Here is a 17215-nt window from a genome sequence, read left to right as displayed (position 1 = left end):
AAGTCTTATTATGCTAAATTTGACACATTAGTAACGATTTTTTTCAGATAAACATTAACAAAAACCTTGACAATTACTATTGATGCTCCAAACCTCTGTGCATGTGATAACAAACTTTTTTTTTTTCCTTCCCCCCCCTCCTTTTTCTTTTTCTTCCCCTCAGCAGCAGCGGCAGCCGCTCGGAAATTCCCGCCGCTCCCCGGAGCGCTAGGTGGTGCTGCAGCACAACCGCCACCCAAATCTGCCGCCTGTAAAGTAAACCGGACCTGGAAGGTCTCCTTCCTTTTTTTAATAGTGAAGTTGCTAAACATTATTACTGCAGACTATTGCACAGAGGCTCTGGGTTTTCATGTCGGGCTTTTTTTTTTTTTTTCCCCTTCTTCTTAACAGAAATTCTAGCTTACTAGGACACTATATTTAGCATGGTTTTCTCACAAATGCTTTATGAATAGAAATAATGAATGAAAAGAAAATTAATATACATAATAAATGCAGGTAATTACGCACAAAGACAATATTTTTGAAACTTATCATTTATCCCCTTTATCTTCTTATACAGTGAAACAAGAAGATAAATTACAAAGATTTTTCCTACAATACTACATGATACAAAACTTGTGCCTTGTAAAAGTAATTTCTCTAATAGGGGTACAATGCAATAAAGACATTTTAAACCTTTATAAAAATAACTCAACAAGGTGCAACATTATAAACATGTTATTTAGATGCTAAAAAGTAACTCAAATGTGTTATTAAACTCCACATTTGAGTGGTTCCATACAGTTCAAGGGCTTCCCAGGAGCATAAAGTTGCTGTCATGCACGTTTGCAAAACTATGTCCTAAATGTACATTAGTTCTCTGGCTTTCTGTATATTACTAAATGCAGAGGTTTTGACTTTGTGTAGCTTAATTTTTGTTCATTTTGGCCCTGGTAAGTAGACTTCTATGCACCGGGTAATTTCCCAGTTGCAGCTGGTTCTGCAAAAGAGTAAAGTCCACTTGCCTGTAACAGTTTGAGGAAGCGAGGCCTTCAAAGTAGACTTGAAGGATTTAATAATTGAAAAAAACTTGAAGCAGTTTAATGGCGAATTCCTGGAAATTCTTGTAGATGTCTTATTTATAGTTCCTTCTCAATTGCCATTTTTCACTACCAAAAATAAGTTGCCTCCTTTCCATAAATGGTAATAGCTGTATTTCTTATGTAAGGCAAGATTATTCAAACAGCAAGGCAACAAAACCAGTATCCATTCAATTATAACAACTGAATCTTGGTCTTTAATAAGGGAACATGCAAGACTAAGTATAAAACCTCCATTAAAGTGAGCAAGATCAGATTCTAGTAATGCAGGACCGTGTGTCAACACACAGAGCCGACTGTTGACTAGCTAATTTGCTGCAGGAACATACCAGGACCATACCAGAAACTATTTGAAGCAGAATCAAGTCTTACATCCTAAGAACCTATGCATTCATTGTTTTGAGCATACTAGAAAAGGTATTAAAGATTTTAAACTGAACTTTTTCTTTACTCTTCTGTGGTCATAGAAATTACACAAAGCCAGAATTTTAAAAAAAAAGGCACTAGAATGAAATAAGGCCCATGTGTAGAGAATAGCATTGTCCTCTACTTCCCTCCTTCATTTCTAATGCAGTAAGTATTTCTTAAACATGTGCTCTGGCAGGCTCCTGCCCTCTCCACAGAATGTGGCATTGGTCCAGGTTAAGAAAGAACGAACGGCTTTTTGAAGTAGCAATTCAGCATGGTAGCAGATGACTTGGCAATGTGCTTTGGTGAAGGACAAGCAGGAAGAAGAAAATGAAAAAGGACAAGTATCAGATGGGAGTTTTGAAAGACAAAAATTGTGAGAGAGAGAGAACCTGAAAGGAGCAGAAAGGAAAAGAAAACAGAGGAGACAGGCTGGAAAATAAAGCTAGCAACCGATAGCTAGAAACTGATTTGCAACCTAACAAAATAAAACTCCTGAGCTGGTCCGCACCAATACATGTATTCTTTTGAATAGAGGAAAACATCTTTTTCAGCAGTTTGTAAGATACCTACATAACGTGGGTTTTTCCTTGGTAATTTTTCAAGCAACCTCTGTAACAACTTACAGGTGTGGTCTTGTCATTCTGATTTGCTATCTTTTTCAGATCTCCTATATGAGACAACACAGTAGCAAAGAAAATCCAGCCAACAATCAAGAACCGGTGCAAAATTCACAGATCAATCCCAAATACTGTAACCACAAAACTGAGAACAGTGATTTAAATTGCAGTGGAGATAACCATGATGTCTTTGCCACTCAAACGCTTAGTTTGATGCTGTATTTATTTATTCTTAGCATTAAAAAAAAGAGAAAACATGGGTAGACATTGAGAGCTATTATAAGTATTTCATTCATAATTAGGATCAAGAAAGAATCTGAAATAGATTTGAGTCAGGGAAGCTATTCTTGCAGATCTCAGCTGAAAATCAAATGCATGTAATTTAAATTGTAATGTGGCAAAAAAGCGTGTTTTCATGTTTTCAGCATTCCTTACTTATTCTACCTGAAGTCTGAAAGAAATACAGCATTGTCAGTATTTTGTGTTTCTTTGAAAGGAAACAATGCTGTTCGTAACCAGAGATGCAATGTTCCTACGGAGAAAAGAGACTGGCTCCCTTCCCATATATACTTTTCCTATTTACCTCTGCCTTAATCCCTCATACTGAACTGCTGACCTAGATTCGTAAACAATGTGGATACTTAAACTACTCTTTGAAGAGAAGATTATATTTGTGTGCATCCTATGCGAGAATCCATATGAGGTTACACACATTTACAGGTAACGCACTGTGTAACATTTGCTATTTTAATCCAGTGTATCAAAATTATCCATTTCAAGTTAAGATGCTAGCCCCATGTGAAACATAGGTAAAGAAGGGATCCTGTACCTGATAATGGACAAAAAAAAAGCATAATAAACTGTCCTGTCTTCACAGTTAAACCAGGCATCTGAACTTTCAGGAAGTCCCTATAAACACTGTATGAAAGAAGTTCAGATGAGCTCAGCAAAGAAAACAGGATAGCTTAAATGGTACCACATCTATACAAATCCTACTGTATTGCCCTCAGAAATATCCCTCTTCCCTTTATTTTATCATAAGCCTCATGATACCTGATAATATTCTTAAATGTCCAGATTGTGAAATTCATTTATTACCTCAAAATCCTGGATTTAATTAAAAGGTTTCTACCCTTGCTTGTTTCTTAAAAATATAGCCTCAAAATAACTGCTGAAAAGCAAATAAGAATATTCAGTTTAGTATTTCAGCTTTATTATCTTAGAGCATAGTTGGCTAATGATTTTGCGGACTTCCATTTGACCATTTTGTCTTCTAGCTGCTGGACAGTGCTGGGAGGTAGTGACAAATTCCAGCCATACCTTTCATACTAGCTGATTGAGTGGTGTATAAACCATTTTGCTCATCCCACACAGCTTAATAGCTTTAAAAATTCAATTCTGTTTCTATTATTCTGGGGGTCGTTTGGATACTCTACTGTATCCAAAAGTACAGATACTTTGCACCATTTACAATATAACATTGCTCCTTGAGTACAAGTTCTGCTTCCGAAAGGACATTAGCAATATTCTGTCATGTCAGAGGTTTTTTTTCTGCCAGTGTCCTAGACAGACACATAGACATAGAGTAGTCCTCAATACCTATGAAGAACGAGGTGAACTGCAAACACAGAGTTCTTACACACACACACAAATTAAATGATGTACTACAGTGAATTGTACCATAGTAGCTCAAATATTTTAGGGCAGATAATGCAGAAGAATCTTGGAGAAAAAAACAGAAATGCATGAGGAATAAGTGGATATACAAACACTGAGGTAGTAGTGGCACTGAATTTCTTTTATGGTATTATAAACATGATATATACACATACACATGTATTTATGCACATATATGCCCCTATATATATGTCAGTTATTAAAAAGAACGTATTTCAGAATGTCAGATCACAATCACATTGGAAATGCACATATAAAATCATCTATTCCCTATACTTTACCAGAAAAATTATGATTAAATCTACAGAACCTATTCTGCAGAAATGTTACTTGCTTTCTCGCCTTTTGAATGTCTGCATAATTTGTGATCAGAAGCAAATGTACTCATCAGAACACAAAGAGATGAATGGCCGCACCAAAAGATAAGACTATATTGTAACTTGTTTCAAGTCCCTTTTGAAGTATGTAACCACAGCTAAGGGCAGGTATGGTTGCAGGGCCAACTGAGGAGAATAAAAGCAGTATAGTTCACTGAAATTTATGAGATGTATTTTCTCAGCTAATACAGATGATGAAAAGTGAGTACACTGCTCAGTGGGAAAGGGAAATTGCAATGTACTACTAGATTCAGTAGATTTTATATGTTGTGAAAACGTATGAAAGGTCTGTCAGAATTCTGGAGTGCTACAATTGCTAATGCAGTGCTGCTTTATGCCTTCTAAATAACATGTGTTTTCCAAAAAGAAATGGAAACATCTCCAAAAAAAAGAAGTGCTCCACCTTTTGAAATGCAAGGCCTAGAATCATAACTGACTCCACAAAAGCTGTTACCTTCCTCCAGGGAATCGTTTACAGGGAGAAAGAGAAGAGAGCATTCATAAAGCTTTAACAGATGGAACTGGTAGGTATTAATTCTCCTTTTCCTCCCTGTTTCTGCACGGTCCATTGTAAATGGTTCAGCTTCTGTTCAAAGAGAAAGCTTGTTCATCTGTCTCTGATTCTGCACAATGTCACTAGAGACAGTTACATGGAACATGTTAAAATCTTCAGATCAAATCTGTTGGATGGATGATGTAATACTGCTATACTTCTTTACACGCAACTCAAGGAAGCATAAGACAATCCAAGAAAAAAGATCTAGTGTGTATTTATAACCTTTTCTGAAGAAGATGACATTACTAGGCCTACAATGTCAGTCAGACATTAGCCTGAACCTAGGCTCCTGCCCAGACTTGCCACCCAGCTATATTTGTTAGATGCAAACAAAGAGGCCAAGCTCCAGAGCAATCCTTAAGAAAAGCTCAGGGTCCAGCACAGTTCCCAGACTGGCCCAAGAAGACAGATCAGGCTTGGGCAAGGCCACATGAACTTCATCTCAATCCTCCAGAAGACATCTCATGCACCTCAGTTACAGGATGGGTACTATGCATAGGGCAACATTTCAATTAAAAGTATAAACATAGCTATATAGACATGTCATTGCATTCTCCACAGGAAAATACACAACACCCTTTTGCTGTGCTTACTTGCTTGTTAGTTGTAAGATTTTAATTGATTTATGAAGGAATCACATCAATTCACAGAAAGCTTTTTAATGGTTAACTATACAAAGAGAGATTTCTTTCTGAGGAAGAATTCATATAACTCGAGAGGCAACTATCCAAGGACATTTAAAAATCACAAACTTGTGGAACTTGTTCTTACTAAAATGCAAGTGTGTTATGTTATTGAAATATTCATGTTGCATTTCTGGCATTCAGACAGCAATCATCCTATAACCTGAAATTTCTTCTGTCAACTCTCTCATAATAAAAGCCCATCAGGCAATTTTAAAAATAATGAAGTAAACTAAAAAGTTCCTTACATTTGTGCAATTTTCTATGCCTGTTCTTTGACTGCTCCCTTATGCCATATTACAGTTTTTAGATATCTATTTTAAGTGACATGTAACTATAAATTGAAAAAGCAACAAACCCTGCCAGTATAATGACTAATAAAAAATATGTTCACAAAGCCTACTGAAATATGCAAAGCCAGAAAACATCTGTAAACATAATAGTTCACAATGCAGATCAGAACTAGATGACTGTTATAAGACATAATAATATCCTACCTTCTAAACTACATACAGACTCAAGCAAATCCTCAAGAAAAAAATCACCAGGAGGATTTATGTGGCACTGCTTTTTGTGTGTATGGTTTTGTTTATATACACACACATATATTTACATATATACATATATATTTATAAAATAAATTCTTTCAACCAAGTCACAGCTACTATAATAAAAATTCCCACTGGCATCCTTACTTTAAAATAAAAATAATGATATAGTTTTAATGACCTTTAATTTAAAAAGTTGACATTACTAAATCTTACTCATACCATTGAAATAGTATTAATTTAGTTTTTTCCAGCAAATCTGGACATCAGTGGGTGCTATTATCATCACATATACATATACTAAACAACAGAATACATTCCCTCAGCAAATGTTTTGGTTAATTAATTTGCATGATGACTTAACATACAACATTTTTTCATCATACTGAAAAGTATTTATATCATTACATCATTATATTCAGTAAACATTTGTGTTTGAGTCAGATTAGGATACAGACTAGAGAAGACTGTAATAGGTAACATCTGTGCTGGAATTCGATATTTACTTTAATATTTCTCCAGAGACCATTGGTAGAGTACATTAGCTCATTTTCTAAAGCCTGTATTAGCATATTTTAACATAGGAGCAATGTGAAGTGAGAAGAGGGAGAAATAATCATTACATTTGATCAAAGTGCACTTACATGCATTCATGTATTGCTGAGGTCTAAACCAGAAATTCTGGAATAAGTATATCTTTCAAAAGCGTACATATCCAAATGAGAGTGAGATTTTGCAGAGTTTTTATTTTTAGAACTAGATGAAGAAACTGAGAGCAGTAAAACACCCGCTTTTTTCCTCATCTTAGAGCTCCAATTCCCTTTTCACGGGCAAATGTTCCCCTTTCTTCTCCTGAGTCTCCTGACTGCTGAATAATCCAAATGTCTATTTTGGGACAACCTTAAGACCTCCATAGCATTGCAAATGCTACTCTACTCTTATATCTACACCCCCTGGAATTATACATCACCCTTGTATGTCCAAATACATTGCTCAGAAACTAATGAATGCATCTCTACCCTCACAAGAAGAGCACTCCCTTGGAGGGAATGTCACAGGTTGCAGTATTTTTGCTCAATGTATCCTTACTGGTTTGCTTTGAAGAAACTTAAGCTGATTTAAGGAGCTGTTCAGATTGTACCCTTGCATTAAGGGGAGGTCTTAGATGCTCCACATATTGTTCACAATTCCTTTCCAAAGGCCATGCATATGGACCCCAAATGAGTCAATTAGGTAAGCTATGCCTTTTTTTTTTTTTTTCATGTGTTAAAAATCTCTTTTGCCCATGCCCAGAATGGATACCCAGTGCTGGTGTCTTCTACCACTCCAAGGAATATTCAAGTGCCTTTGTCACACGAGCAGTAATTCCAATCATTTTTGTTGGTATCCTTTCCCTGCTCGTCTAGAAAGTCCAAGCTTAAAAAGGGTCCAGCACACTGTCTGCAACATTTATTATTTATTCATTTATTCTGATAAATTATGCAAGCCAGATCTTCCATTATCACTGGAGTTACCAGTTAAGTCCTTTCCGGCTCTTAGCTACTTTCATTCTCTTGATACATAGGTAACAGCAGACTAACCAAGTAGTTCTCACTTTTCTACTCAGAAATTATATCACAACAGATAGGAATTTCTTATTGTTTCTCCATTTTTTCTTCCTTTTATTAGCTCCCAATTCTTTCATCCTCTTATTATATTCTAACCATCAACCTTCCATCTTAATCTGATCCCTCAAATAATGACCAGCTTTCTTTAGAAGGCAACTGAATCTCCAGTGAAGTATGTACACTCTTTCTGTGTTCATGCTGTGTCTCCTATGGCACACAGCAGACAATTAGAGGACAGTGGGTTTGCACAAATGTGGGCTATATCAATAGACTTGTTTACTAAATTCTAACAGGAGAAAGAAAATCAGTTTAACTTCATTGTATCTGCACAGACTGAACAATACCGGCAGGAGAGGGGGAAAGTTTTTTTTATTAGGCTGAATGGCACAGTTTAAATCTACCTAATTTTTAAAAAGTATTGTGTTAACCTGCCATTATTTGCTTTTTAAAAAAAATTTTAATTATCAATGTGCATTAGCTGAACGTTAAAGGTATAAAATTTTATTTCGAAATCGCAATATTATCTACAACTACACTAGATCATAATCTAAAATTAGATTACAAATGTTGGTGTTTATTGTTTTTTCTAAGGTTACTGTTGAAAAACAGATTGTCTGAATATTAATAAGCCAGTATAGTCACTAGCAATACTCAGGTACTTGAAGTTAAAAACATGTAAAAGCCTGTATAGGCTTAACAGATACTCGCTTAGTATAAAGTATTTGTAACACCAAAAATGGTTTCAGCACTAACAATAATATATAACTAGCAGTAATCCAATGCATTCATGTATTTATTGAGAAACATTATAAGAAATCAGAACAGTATTTTTTTTTCCATTAGGAACTTAAGATTGGGCCTTCAGGAATGCATTCTTAACAGACTTTAATGACCAGAGCAGAATAAACATTAGGACAGAAGGTAGGCAACAATGCAGTCCTGAATCATCTTGCTCAGTTGCCATTTAGCTTGTAGATATCTAAATACCACAGGTACGCCTCTGTTGCTCATTCCATTAAAAGTATCCAGCTGCCTAAAATTTTGCATTTCTGAGCTCAGACTACCACCAGTCCTGGCAAGTCTGAGCAACTTTGCACCTAATTTCTAAACCTAATTAGTACCTAGAAAACTGACATTTACTTGATCGTCATTTTCATCCTTGAAGGCACTGACCCAGGTGAGTGAACAGCATGCGTAACGCCTCCAGGATTGCACTCTATATAGAAAAGAGCATTAGCCTCTGTTTATGTTTGATAATGTATAGCCAAGGGAGTAGGACAATTTTTGAGGGATGTGGAAAAAGTGGTTTTGCTCCCCTCAGGCAGAAGAGAATTTAGCCGAAAAGCTACAAAACCAAGATGACTTTTATAGGCGTGGTGTTACTGTAGTAAAGCATGTTAAGATGTGGTAAACAAGTCACGTTTTTTTCCTTAAAAACATCAATCTGAGCAAGACTGTAGAAATGCCATACAAGTTGGAAGGCTTCTAAACAATGTCATTGTTTGACCAGACAGAGTTTGAGAAACACAGATTTATTTCTGGTACTCCATGTTTTCCATTCCAGCTTTTTTCCAAAACAGGGGAATATGCTCAGGGCACAGAGGAAAATTTAAAAATTAAAAAAATGTAGGTGCGCTCAACTACTCAGAAAATAAGAAAAGCTAATAAACCCACCTGTTTGATGTTCAAGCCTGGACTGTAAGTAAAGGGTAGCCTCTGCAAAACCCAACTTCGGAACAGTTAATCTGTATTTACCAGCATTTACACTCGACTGCCCTACTGAATGCTGTGATTCTACCAAGATGTTCAGAGGCAAACTAAATAAGAATACAACTTCCTACCTAACCAATTGCTTCCTTTAAATTGTGTATGAAATCTTGTGTTTACAAAGCATAGAACTAATACATATAGCAGATATGTTCTGTTAATATAGAGAGATATCAAGCTATCATTACAGCATTATAGATATATATTACTATATATCATCTGCTCCTGTAGAGTTACTTATGAGTGCCTGACATTTTTGGAGTGTATAATATATTTGATCTGAAAAATATCTTGAACGTAAGAAATATGATAGATCCTACAAACAGTTTTAAAAAAAAAATCTACACAAATCTGGTTTTATTCAAATAAATCCTATTATCCATTGGTTAAATGCTAGGTGAATTAAGGCATATAAAGTTGCCCCACTGAGGTTGTTGGGATGAGTGCACAATAAATTTAGCGTTTGACTAGAGGCTTAGCTAGAATGTGCTCTTAACCCTAACCTTTCCCCTCCAAAAAAAGCATTTCACCAATACCAGTGTAATATAAACATATTTTATGTGTTTACATAAATATGTTCCACTGGCAATGTTCCATATAGATAAATATATTTATTATCTAGTCTTTCGCCATAGTTCCGTAAGCAAACTTGGTTTTGATTTGCAGCCAGTCAAGTAGCATATTTCTGCCTATGTTGTATTTGTATTAAGACCTCTGGCTTTAAAAAAAAAAAAAAAAAGTCACACCTGCAGTCTGCACTTACTTAGATTGTAATCTACAAAGACTGTCAAATCTTTGGAATCACTATGCATAAAAAGCAGTGTAATACATGGTATCTTTATGGAGAAATTACTATTTGTTTGGTGTTTAAGTGCTTCACAAACATATTACCTGTCATCAGATGAAATTTTGGGTTGGATTTGTTAAAAAAAAAAAAGAAAAAAGGAAAAAAGCACAGTGATTTTGTATCTATTTTCCTTCAAATAATTAATCTAACACAGAAATAGCCCATATGTTACATAGAGAACCAAAATCTAAAGTTTTCTTACCAAATTTGCAGTAAAGAAACCCTGATACTCAGAACTGTGAGTCTGCAATACAGCTGCAGCTAGCATTTTCTTTTTTATATTTGAAGTTAATAAAGAGTTTGAAGATTCTGAATAATTTTTTAATTGCTTCAAATTTGCAGTGGACACCAAAACCTCAACTATTTCAAGAAAATGCTCTTTTAAAAATTCTTCAGTAAATTTGGTTTTACTTATGCTTGTTGATAGCATGGAGAATATTTCCCCTCCCCCTCGGCATTCAACTGAAACATTCAAGCTCTTTCAAACTTTAAACTTTTCAGATTAATTTTCTCAGAGAAGTTCACAGCTTTAACAGGATTAAGGAGACTGAAATTTATCAAGTGTCATTAGTTTAAGAGAGTCCCTTTGAGATGCACAGTCCTACACATTTAGGACATGTTAACGAGTTCAGTGTGAAAGAAGTTACATTTTCCCTGTGGTTACAGTCCACTTTCATTTTAGGAGGTTTTGGTGTGCGCATTCTGTCCTCTAGCTATAGACAATCTGAAATAGTTCTCAAAAACTGAAAATCACATTTCAGAGTGGAGATATCATATTGCACAGATAACCCTTAAATGTTCATTTTTGTTGTCTGAATTGCATTTCAATGATGTTTAAACTAATTTTATTTCATATGCAACTTAAGGTGACTTCTTAGTATAGGATTGTTAATGGTGCCAAAATCAAATAATTTCCATATTACTGGCTCTCAACCTATTTGCTAGACCTGAGACTCTCTGCAAATGACAACAGTTCCACAAATTTATGTGCAACAACTTGTTGATCCTCAGACCTAAATACAATAGTATGTCTTTAAGTTGTCTCCATTGAGCTATAGGTCATAGTATGTAGTCAAATGTCTACTTTTATAGACACTCATACTAACACCCACACATGGAAGGTATAAAACTATTTGTCATAGAAATTTGTTTCATGAAGCATAACTGTTAAACACGCCCAGAAGTCTTCTGAGAAATATCTCTGTGAATTTAAGAGTCATTATTTCCCTTCACCTCCTTTTGAATAACAATTCTCAAAAATCTGCATAGCAACCCTTCACTTGAAGTATCAGGTTCGTATCTTGCCTGCAAGCAAAACAGCTGAACAAAGTTGCAGTCAACCTCTCCAACTGAGATTTTCTTTTCACCTGTTGAGTATAATGGTTATCCCTCGTGGCACACTTCTGTCAAGATAAAGAACTCCACACAGTATTTCCATTAGGAGCTGCATCTATACAACTTTCTATAAAGACTGTCAGTAACATTTTCTGTGATCATTTGTAAAATACCAATTATGTTATGGTAACATGATGAGGCTTAATGCTTCTCCAAGTTCTCTTATAACACACAGTTGTCTGTACTGTCTAGAGATTCAGATCCTAGGAGAACTTCATCTGTGCACTTAGTTAAAGGTGGTTTACATAGCACAGCTGAAAAGCTGTACAACTGCAGGAGCAAGGTATGTTGTCACAAGCCTCAGAATAATAGAGCCATTGAGAGTCATCAAACCAAAGGTGAGAAGAAAGAATAGCCCTGTTTCTAATGTTACAGAAAGACATGTGGTAGATGAGGTACTTCAGCAGTGCTGCTAGCATTGAATAAGTCCTTTTACAGATTATGATAAAGACAGTTCTGAGTTCCAAATTACAAGAAACTGAACTTACTGAAGTTATCTTCCAGATTCAGCCATATTTTGAGTGACTTATTTTAACATCTGAAAAAAAAATACTGATTTTTGCTCTTGAAAGGAACTGATATAGGGGAAAAAGAAGTTGAAAAGTACTCAGAAAAGTCATTTGGTCCAGCCTTCAGTATTTATTCAATAAAACCAGCAATATTTAATATTATTTATTCAATAAAGGGTACTGAATTCAAGAGGAGGTAATGAGAAAGACACCTACCGTACCCTGGTTTTACATTTTTTCAAAATGCTTGTAATGGAATGAAAAAAGGAATAACGTGTATCTAACTACAGATACATTAGAAACTAATACCCTTTAATATCTTGCTCTGATAATTCCTTACACTCTTCTCTTATCCAGGATTTAAGTACAAGGAGAAAAGCAATGAAAAATTCTTTGGCCCCCCCAAAAAGTGGAAACAGAGAGCGCAAAAGGATAATGGTTACATGATATTTGACCTCTATCCAAAGTTCGTGAAAATCTTGTTGTAGGAGTCAGGAGGAAAGGTGAAGGATCCAGTCAAGAGATGTTCGATGCTAACACAGGTATCCTGGAAAAAGATGACTGAAGTCTCTCTACTTGGAAAGAGAGAAAAGATCAGTAGTCTGCAAAGATCTAAAGACACTATCATAGTATAAAATGTGTTTGTTTCTATGTCAATATATAATATATGGTTCAGACATTTAAGTCACAAAGCGGTGGTGGAGTGCTTTTTTAAGTTAGAAGTTAACAGACATCTCAAATACAGAAAATTAAACTAGATCATCCAAAATGACAGTTTTCTCAAAAAGACAGAAAGCAGTAATCAATGAGTTGAAACACTAGACCCTTCCCTGAGAGGGTTAAGGATATAAAGTAAAGCAGAAGAATGGGAGTTGAATCCAAGCTGGACCTCAGGAGGATTCCAGGAAAGAATTTGCTGTAAAAGCAAGCATATTTTATTCAGAATAAAAAAGCTAAATGGATCACGAAAGCATCTCAGCAGGTTAACACAACACAAGGACAGAAAGAGCACTTTTAGATTTGCTTGTAGTAAAAACATTTTTTTTTTCATCTCTTTTACAAATATTTGCAATTGGTAACAGCCACACTGAACGTGTTAGAGATGTAAATGTATCTTAGCACAGCTTGAGTTAAGAGTGATGACCAGATAAATGACTAATATAAGGCATTCTGGACCCCGGAGAGTTATGATTCATGCATCTAGCTTACTGAAGCACTCATGTGAAGCTGAGCTTTCCAGGAAATTTCCCAAGGGACGACATAAGACAAGCCTCCCACTCATGCTGTGTGGCTAGTTCTGAGAAAGGGCATTGCAAAAGTGAGAGAAACAAGTATTTTCAAAGGATCAGTGGTGGCTAGTAAAGCCCTAAGTCATGTAGCATGAAAAGAGACTGGCAGCAAATACCAAAATCCCCAGGGAACAAGCCACAAAAAAAGAAATTACACTCTTGATTACAGAAAGAGCAGAAGCACAGACAGATCTGCAACAGGGATACAGAGCAAATATTCACAAGAGAAAGAGATGATCTGTTTGCTGAGCAATTTTTCCAATGAATAACATAAAAAGTCTGTTACGGCCTAGATCCTCAAACCAGCCCTATCACCACGAGCCAACTGACAGCCAGAGGAAAGAAATCAACTGTAAGCATCCAAAATGAACAGAAAGCTGCATGAAAATGGAATTGGACCTCTCCTGGCTGAGGAAAACAAACTATGAGAAAATGAAAAATTGTTTGCCTGACTGCTACATTTGCAGTTTAAAAATTATATTCAGAAACTATTATGTTATGGACTTTTATCCTGAGTCTGTATCATTCATTTTTGCCTTTATGATGTGGACAAAGGAGTAGAGAGAAGGCTTCTTAAATTGCAGATTACAACAATATGTGTGCTTGGGGGAGATACTTCAAACATACCAGAAGACAGATTTGGAACTGAAAAAGTCACAGACATACTTGAGAAATGGGAGACAAAAAAAAAAAAAAAATTCAATAATGGACAAAGGCAAAATCCTACATGTAAAATTTCACAGATAAAATGGATAAGAGAGAGGTGAAAAACCCACAGTGCAGCAAAGGAGTTTGGGAGAGACAGTGAATCACAAGCTGAACGTTAATCAACCATCTCCTGCTATTGTGAATAAAAGAAAATACGAAACTGGTATGTATCGTTTGAAAGACATGTGAAAGACTTTTTCCAGTCTACTCAGCAATGGTGAAGCTTCACATTGAGCCCTGTGTCCAGCCTAGGCACAATTCCAGAAGGACCCAGATCACTTGGAAGGAGCCCCTCAAGGAGAATTATCAGAGCACAGAAAAAATAAAAAAAAAGAGGATCTATATGAGGTTATGTTTTGGGGTTTTTTGCTTAGCTGATTTTCATTAAGTTATGAATGTAACTTATGCACATATAATGTAAGAGGATACAAGGCTAAACAATTTAAAATATATCTAAAGTCTGAATAAAAGCATTTCCACAACACTTGTTTTTAGTCTTATTTCTTTTTGTCTGTATACAGGTTTAAAGGTAAGCAGGTTACAGAAGTTCTGTATTCCTAATGTGTTTGTTAAGACTTTTTGCTGCATTTTTTACTACTACTACAGATCTTTTTGAAAGCTTTTTCTTTTTATGTTACTTCGTGAAAAATTTAAAAATATATCAAATATTTAAAAAATATCTTCAAATACAAGTCATTAACGTGCATGCACACAGGTATACATGTGTACAAACACACAGGAAAAGAGCACTTCCCTGTGAGTCCAGGGTCTATACATAGAATATTTGACAGCCTCAATGACAGGCCCCCCTCAGGCTGACAGGCCAGATAATTGCAGATAATTGACATTCCTTCATGTTATTCTTTTGTCCTTTTTTACAGTTGCATTAACCAGATTTCTTCCTAGTCCCAAGCAATCCCTAGGTGCTACAGCAATTGCTTACATAGAAAAAAACATTAGGAAAGTATTTTATGAACTACCATCGACTCTTGTAACTTCACAAATAAACTCTAAAAAGGAGAAAACCATGAAGAATGCTATTCATTCACTGACTTCTATTTGGAAATAAAACGTTTTAGTGGACGTATGAGGGTGAGTTATATGTACAGAATATTCTCATTTCATAAGCAAGCACAAATCAGTTCTGCTTGTGCTCTGAGCCAGCCCAAAGCTGTGTGCAAATATCATCCACAAGCTCCACAGCCCTTCACTTTCGGCTCAGCACTGCGCTAATAAAGCCACAAGCAATTCCAGATCAGAACTGGCACCGAGTCCAGCAAGATTTGTTATGTCTGCCTGCAGAAATACCTTTTAGGCATATTTGCTAAAAAACCTACTGCACGTTGTGGACATAGTCCTTTCTCTCATCGAAAGCTGGCAATGTCTACCCCAAATTTTTCAGAAAAATGGCGGGACCATAAAAAACTCAAGATCAGCTCTCTGGTTAGGCCTGATTACAGTACAATTGCTGTATAGTTAGTGCTAGTACACAGAGTTGTATTTTAAGACAGCCTACAGCTCCAATCCTAAAATAAACACAAATAAAATACCATCGCGCTGAGTATGAAGGAAGACTATGTTCACATAAACAGGCCTCAGAATGCAACTCTGAAGACAGCTCAGTCTGAAGAGATAACATTTGCCTGCTATTTTTGGAGTTTGTTTGCTGCCTTCAAAAGCATGCTTCATCTGCTGCAGCAAACCAAGCCATGCAAATGAACATACACATACAGTCTCAGACACTATTTATTTTAATTTCACCTTGCATTTCCTTAATTTCTTTAAAGATTCAACACCAAAATTTAAATCTGGGACCCAGACAGAGATAATTGTTTAAAGATAATTGTGTTCCATTGTCGGGTTGGGGGAAGGGAGATTGTTGCTCTTCTAGTTTACACAAAACAGATTTTGGGGGGACAAAGTCCAGTCTTGCTAATGCATTTTCTTGCTGGGGGGCAGGGGGGGAAAAGTTTGGTTTACTGGCTGTAACTGTTCAAATCTTACCCCTTCATATTTCTTACCAAGACTCAGATCTGAAAAAAAATTCTACACATTTACCATTTTGTACATAGTCTCACCTGAGTTCAATCTTCAACGTAACCTTTACGTGACTAAAAGACCAGACATTAGACCACCTTTCTACCCTACTGCCTCTGAAACTTGCTTAGTTTTCAAATGAGTGGCCATGCTTATTGGGACACAAGTTTGGGAGTTTTAGGTACAGAAGCCCATTAAAATCAATATGAATATTTCTGGGCACTTCTAGGATGTCCAGTCAGGTTACTGTTAGTGTTGTATTAGCCGTTCTTGGAGTCTGAACATGTTCATTAATATGGGTATGACTGTTGAATTAAGTGATGAGTAAATAATGTTGCAAAAAATCTGAGAATGATACGGTTTCTATTATCTCCCTGAAAAGGATTTATTCACTTTTTAACACAGGCTGTCAGATGTGCTACGGTAGTTATGAAAAGCCCTTTTGTTTACTTTACTAGTAGCAGAGTTGAGCAAACTACTCACTGAAAAGTCTGCAATATAAAATTCATCCTACCTTCAGCTGTACTAGATGCACATCCACATGCTTGCTATCTGAGTCCTGCTGGACAGAGTAGGTCAGATCCCTGACTCTTTCAGATGTCATCCGAAGCCAGGTCTCAATTTCTGGCAAGTGGAGAACAATCTTCCAATCGGCCCCAGTGTGTAGAGGAGGCGGCTTTTCATACTGGTGGCCAGAATCAAGCTCCTTCATGACATCCTCTTCCCCATCTTGTTCCACTGTAGGAGTCATGTTTATAAGCATGGGAGATGCATCAGACGGCATGGGATCCAATTCTTGTGTTCTCATGGGAGACAGTGCTACATCCATGGCTAACATGGGAAAGTCTAAACCATAATTCTTTCCAAAATAGCTGCAAAGATAAAAAGAAAAGAGACTGCTGTTATTAGACCAAATTTTGCAAAAAAAATGTTCACAAGGCAAGGAGTAAATGGCAATGTCTGAGAGGTATTGAACTTCTAAATAAATTCTTCACCCTGAAAATCTACACTAGATGTTCAAGAATAAATAGATTTTTCAAATTAACTTTGTTGATTTGAACAAACAAGTTCTTTGCTTGAGAAAAATAACAAATACTGCATTTCTCTC

General features: G+C 36.1%; 1 protein-coding gene across 2 annotated transcripts in view; it reads right to left on the bottom strand.

The window, feature by feature from the left end:
- The window catches only part of AKAP6 (A-kinase anchoring protein 6), a 235736-nt gene extending 218772 nt beyond the window's left edge, over window positions 1–16964 (bottom strand). For both annotated transcript variants that reach the window (XM_050897696.1, XM_050897697.1), the window contains exon 1: window positions 16622–16964. In XM_050897696.1, the coding sequence (XP_050753653.1) occupies window positions 16622–16945 (324 nt within the window). In that variant the 5' untranslated portion in view covers window positions 16946–16964. The remainder of the gene's footprint in view (window positions 1–16621) is intronic.
- Window positions 16965–17215: the final 251 nt, after the last annotated feature.

The sequence above is a fragment of the Gymnogyps californianus genome, chromosome 5, assembly GCF_018139145.2.
Source record: "Gymnogyps californianus isolate 813 chromosome 5, ASM1813914v2, whole genome shotgun sequence".
Classification (NCBI taxonomy): Eukaryota; Metazoa; Chordata; class Aves; order Accipitriformes; family Cathartidae; genus Gymnogyps; species Gymnogyps californianus.
The sequence above is the reverse complement of the archived record's forward strand: the minus strand, read 5'-3'. Positions and strand labels throughout refer to the sequence as shown.